The 6,000-nt window shown below is 50.5% G+C and overlaps 1 protein-coding gene across 1 annotated transcript in view; it reads right to left on the reverse strand.

Moving 5' to 3' along the window:
- The window catches only part of TOX3 (TOX high mobility group box family member 3), a gene marked incomplete at both ends in the record, with an annotated part of 72,189 nt that extends 67,007 nt beyond the window's left edge, over positions 1-5,182 (reverse strand). Inside the window, one exon of the mRNA XM_082289789.1 lies at positions 5,081-5,182. Within this exon, the coding sequence (XP_082145915.1) occupies positions 5,081-5,182 (102 nt within the window). The remainder of the gene's footprint in view (positions 1-5,080) is intronic.
- Between the last annotated feature and the right edge of the window lie 818 nt (positions 5,183-6,000).

Here is a 6,000-nt window from a genome sequence, read left to right on the forward strand (position 1 = left end):
TCTGAGCACCACAGGTTCTTGCAGAGTTGCTGCCTGTGGCATACAAGGGTTTCCTTTCACAGCCAGCTCTTCAGCTACCTCAGAAAACCTCAGGGATGACTATGCCTGGAAAATAGCATAATGCAAGGCGGGGTGATGATACAAATTGTAATTTTCATTCTGGTGGACATACTCAGTTCCTCTTCCAGGGACTAGGAACCATATATCCAACAATTTTAGTCCTGGATTGGACAGCCAAATATTTTGGGAACTTTTTTGCTCCCTAGCAGTAGTTGCCTTCATAGTCCTGAGGTTTTAAGATATCCAAGGCAGGGGCTGCCTGTTCTGGGAAAGAAGCAGTTCAGCACACGTGCCACATGTGCCAGAAGATCAGTGGAAAATACTGAGGATAAAATGTCATTTACTGAGTTGGTTTTGCAACAGGAGGTGCGCAATCCCCTGCCTAAATTGTCTCCAGCAAGACCCATATTTGTGTCTCTGCTACACATCTTTACTTTCCAGGAGCTCCCTGGTGCTTTGTGGCCCTTTCCCATCAGCTGGGGCCACCTCTGTCATGGTCAGACTGTGGATACACACATGGCCACAGCACACAGCAGCTGAGACTGCCCCGTCTGCACCAGAGCAGAGCCCAGATGTAAACGAGCATATTTGCAGGGCAGCTGATGAGTGAGCATGGAGCTTTCTATCTTAGCCACATACATGCACCCATTGTCTCTCACCATCTGCTGTAGGAGAGGAAAACCTATGCATATAGAGCCACACTAAATTTGCAAGAAGAGTAGTTTTAAGTCATTTGCATAACTGTAATCCACTTTTTCCTAACAACACACACTAATAGGAATGACTTAGAGCCCCAGTTTAGCTGCTACTAAACTACTGCTGTCTTTGCTTTGCCTCTGGAAGAACAAGATAAACTTCCTGAGCTTCCTTTGTAAAATGAGAAATATTTCAGCCAAAAACATCAAGCTCTGACAATCACATATGTATGGTAGTGCCTAAATTAAGGTATGTATGTTTGAAATTTGTATCCTTCAAGGACAATCTGTGTAGTAGAGATAAACATTATAAAATGTAGGCAGATAAATAATGAAGTAAGGATTCTGGAGCTTAATATGATAACTCAAGCAGTGAGCTGTATGTATTTAGGTTTTGGAGTTTTCACTTTTCCCAAATGGCATTACAAGAATTGCAGTTCCTTAAAAAAAAAAAAAAAAAAAAAAGTACATGCCAGGATGAATACTAGTTCCCTAAATATTTTTAGTACAAGACATATCATTTACTCAATAAGTGAAAAAGTTTGTTTAGAAAAAGCTACTCAAGTGTAGTGAATGTCCAAAATCATTCTCCATCTGCAGAACCATAAAAGGGCTCAAAACAGAAGCAGAATGTTTTACAACAGCTGGTCTCTTTCAACTTTCTGTAATTTTTATAGCTCCTTTTTGGTGAATATTTTTTTTTAGTATACTGCAGCAGGATTCTTCTAGAAGCAGGCAAACCATGATTTCACTTGTGCAATTCCATGAAGCAGAAGTGGATCACTGTTATCCCGAACCACCACCCGCCAGACACATGCAGGGTCAAGTTATGTACTCTCAATCAGGACTGAAAACTTATCAAATATGGCCCTGATCCAGCAAAGCACTTAAGCACATGCTTTACTTTAAACATGTAAGTAATCCTATTAGAGCAAATGGGATTCAGCATAAACCACTGGACTGAATCTTAGAATACTGTGGTTGTGGCCCTGATTATGTCAGTAACCAACTGTGCAACCTTGGAGAAACCTACTGCACTTCTGTGTCTGTACTTCCTCTTCTGCCCCCTGCATGTGCATGCCATGTTGCCACCATCTCAACAAAAGTAATCCAAATGAATCTTCTAGAAACTGCTGCACTACCAACGATGGCAGGCATGCTTATGTACATCAGTCCGTTTTCAAAAGCCTGTCATGTACTCAACACTAACTCTCCTCCAAAAAAACCCTGAGACGACATCCCTTACCCTTAGGTCTTCCTATCCAGTATTGACCAACAATTTGAAAAGCACGACACTGCACTTACAAAGCAGTTGGGATGGAAGGTACCTGCAGGTCAGGGCCAGGACAGCTCCTCAGCATGCCTGGTTCCAAACCCAGGACTCAGGATGCAGCTCCCTTCCCACCTCTGACCCTTCTTCACAGGGCACCCTGAGATCCCAAGTCCAGTCTGGGGGTTCACGGGTCAGTCTGCCACATTCCTGCCAGTGTTGTACCCACTGAAGGAAAAAACCCCTACAGTCCTGGGAACTCCTGTTTAAAGCACACAGGTGGAAGGCAGCATTGTCTCACAGGGTGCAATGAATTTTCACAAAAAGGCTTTATATTTGATATTTTTAGACACTACGATGCAAGATACAATTTTCCATATGCAGGCCATACACCATCAACTCTATGTCTTAATGATCCGGAGAATATTTTCACATAAATAATTCTGCTTTTGCACATATATACAACCATGCAGTCTGTTTACTCTTGCCATCACGCTGCTTCCCGGCAGTTGTCTCAGGCAATGTCACTGTCACAGGGAGAATATGGATTCAGCTCCTAACAATGAAGCGGGCATGGATGAGTGGGCAGGATACTCAAATGAGTTTCAGAAAGACTTGAGGTGAAATACTGTCCCTAGTGAAATCAATAACAGTTCTCCCATTTACTTCAGCAGAGTAAACATTTCAGCCGGTTTTTTTTTGTGCCTTCTGGTCATCTCAGTACCTAACAGAACAATCATTTATTTTCCTTAGAAACACAGGGAAAAGGACAGAAGACAAGGAAAGCAAGGCAGGGAGGCAAGATTTCAAAACAGATGCCCTCTTTTTATCAGAATAATTTAAAAAAACCCCAAACTTACAATTATTCCTATAGCTACAGATTATAAGCAATGCAGAAAATGAGATTAGATTAACACAGTTAAGACCATCCTTTCTAGGAACTCATTCACAAATGCTTCTGTCCTTGAAACACCTGTACAGCACGTTGCTGTTTTCACAGCTAAGCCAATGAAGAGCTCACAGCAACAGCAACACAATTCCGCGTGTGTCAGCCTGCTCCGGATGAGGCCTTTGCATACAAAGATATCTATTATAAGACACAAGCACCATGAGCTGTTCTGTGTTAATTAAAATGTTTTCTGCTGCAGACTAGAAGCCTGGCCCACAAGGTACTTGCCAAAATTATGTTCAGGAGTACAGAGACTAAAATGTGCTCCTGAATAGGTCAAAAGTTAGTTGCTTTTGACTTTTTCTGAATGCATGCTCTGTTCTCATTGTACAACGATGGGAAATACAGTCAAAAGGTTATATATAATTGTGCACTAGCACTAAGTTAATGGACACAAGAAACTGCCGATTTTCAGAAAATATTAAAAATTTTGGACGCACAAAAAAAAATTTAGAAAGAGTCTATAGAGTAACCTGCACCTGAGCCTGAATAAATCCATGCCGTGCGTAACACAGGAAAGTCACGGAACAAGTGAAATTTACAGTAAACATGCTGGCTGCCAGTAAGTGCCGCAAGTTTCCAAAATTAGCCGGCATATCGGCCAACAGCGGACATTCACTATGCATTTAGAGCTCTCGGAGTCCTTAGCAGCTCTCAAAGTTCGGGCTGACATTTCATCTTTAATTCATGCCCCTGTGCGCTCCTCCACCCGCGCCGAACAAAGCCGCACGCCGCCAGCCCCGCGCGGGGCGCATGCGCGGGGCCGGGCCGTGCGCGCCCCGCCGGCACCGCCACTCCGCGGCCAGCTGGACACGGGGCGGACAGCGCGCCCCGCCTGCCAAACTTCAGCATCCAGCGGCTCCCATGGACAGCAGCCTGACGAGCGACACAAGAGTCCACTCACGACATCTACTCAGACGCGATTTCTCTAGGAGAAAGTTTTCTCCAGCTACTGAATCTATTTGAACCCGCGTCACTTCTCTCTCTGAACGTGAGCTTTGTATTTCAGCAAAGTTTATCTCTTCATTAGGAAAGGATTTTTTAAAAAAACAGGACTTAGCATAAGTTTAGGCTTTATGCAGCACCCTTCTTGTCCCCAGCATCTCATGCAGTGCTTCACAAAAGGCCCCAGAGGTTGGACAAACATAGCACCAGGAAAAACACAGTGTGAAAGGGATCTTTATGTGAATGTGTGAGGGCCCAGTGCTAATAGCTCAATGTGCTATTGACACATCACAGTGCAAACAGCTAAGTCTTTTTCAAAATAGCATGAGTCACAGTGCATTCTCAACTTTGCCTTTCCCAGATTTGGGTAATTTGTGAAACAAATCATCCCCGTATTATTAACATGCATTTCTGCAAATGAAGATAAGACACTGGGAAATTACTATTGCTTCTGACTGTAAGGTTTACTCCAAACACTGCACATGCCGCAAAGGTGTGAATAGACAGAAGTGGTACTGCAACTTCTCTGACAGCCCTCGCCAAAGCAGAGCGTTAGTTACCTTCCTGTACCAGCAGCTGATGTACTTTTAGATAATCCTCCCGTTTGGATAATCCTCTAGTTAGGAACTGGCCCTAACAGAGCCGGACTGAGCCAAGAGAACAGAACAGAGGGAGGCTCCGTCCTCTCCTCAAGGGCCGTCCAAACCCATCGGGCTCTGCCCGACGCGCCTGGAGCCGCTGAGGCTCCCGCCCGGGGAAAGTTCGGCGAGTTCTGACCCCGCCACGAACGCTGCGAGCTCGGGACGCGCCTTTGTTCGCCGGCCACGGGTAGCAGGATCGCGCCCCGAGCTTTTCCCGGCTGTCTGCCGCTCGCACCCCTCTGAACCGCCCGAGCAGCGGCCGAGGGTGGGTTCTCCGGGGCGAGCCCCGCCGCAGCCGCGGCAAGAAGAGGCGTCCGGCCCCGCCGCTCCAGCCCCGCCGACCACAACTTTCTGGCACCGGGCATCCCCCGGCCCCGCGGAGAGCGGCGGGCGCACCCGCCCCAGGCTCCGCGCATCCCCCAGCCCCGAGCCTCCCCTCCCCGACGGAGCCCCAACTCCCGTCCGCGGGGAACCGGCCCGGGCAGCAGCACGAGGAGTTAACACTCGCGGGAATAATCACCTTGTTGTAGTTGTAGTAACCCAAACACTGGGCAAAGTCCAGGTTGGAGGGGTCTCCGGGGAGCGCGCTGCCCGCCGCAGCCGGGTAAAATCTTACATCCATGCTGGAGGTTTGGTCCAAGAAGTGCACTTGGAGAGACCGCCGGGAGGTTTAATAGATCCACCTTCAAGTGCCTTCCCCGGGGTAGGGGCACGGGCAAACCGCCGAGGGAGCGGAGCTGGTGGGCGCCGAGCCTGCCCGAGAGCGGGGACGAGCGAGGGCCAAGGGGCGGCGGGGACAGCGGGGGAAGAGAAGGCGGAAAAGTGCAGGTAAACAAGGAGGAGAAGAGAGGAGGATGAGAGGAGAGGTGGGCAGCGGACCCCAGGTGGGTGCCCGTCCACCTCGGCGGGAGGAGGGGAGGGGAGGGAAGGAGGGAGGGCAGGGGAGCGGGAAGGAGGGAGGGAGGGAAGGAGGGAGGGCTGTTGTTTTTTAAAAGCTCAGTGCCAAGCCACAGGCTTTGCCTCCGCATTCAGGAGCAGCTGCTGTACACAAAGGAGCCACGCGCCCGGCGCGGACGGACTGACGGACGGACCGGCCGCCGCCGCTGCCCGCCGCAGCCCGCCCGACAAAGGCGGGAGGACCGTCACCGCCGCAGGGCCGGGAGCGGGGCACGGTGGGGTCGCGGCCGCCCCGCGCTGCCAGGGAGGGGGCGGCTACCCCGGACTCGGTGCAACAGGGCTGCGCTGGCCGGGCGCGCTGAGGGGCGAAGTGCCGAGCGAGCGGCGCCGCGCTGGCAGCGCTCCCCGGGCGGAGCGGCCGGGCCCGCGCCCCTCCCCGCCCCTCCCGCCGCCCGCAGCCCCCCCCGCCCGGTGCGCGCCCGCGCCGCCGCTCGCCCGCCCGGGCCGGAGCCGGGCCGGCAGCGGCCCTGCCCATGGCTGTCC

This window comes from Coloeus monedula (assembly GCF_965178545.1).
Source record: "Coloeus monedula genome assembly, chromosome: 13".
Taxonomy (NCBI): domain Eukaryota; kingdom Metazoa; phylum Chordata; class Aves; order Passeriformes; family Corvidae; genus Coloeus; species Coloeus monedula.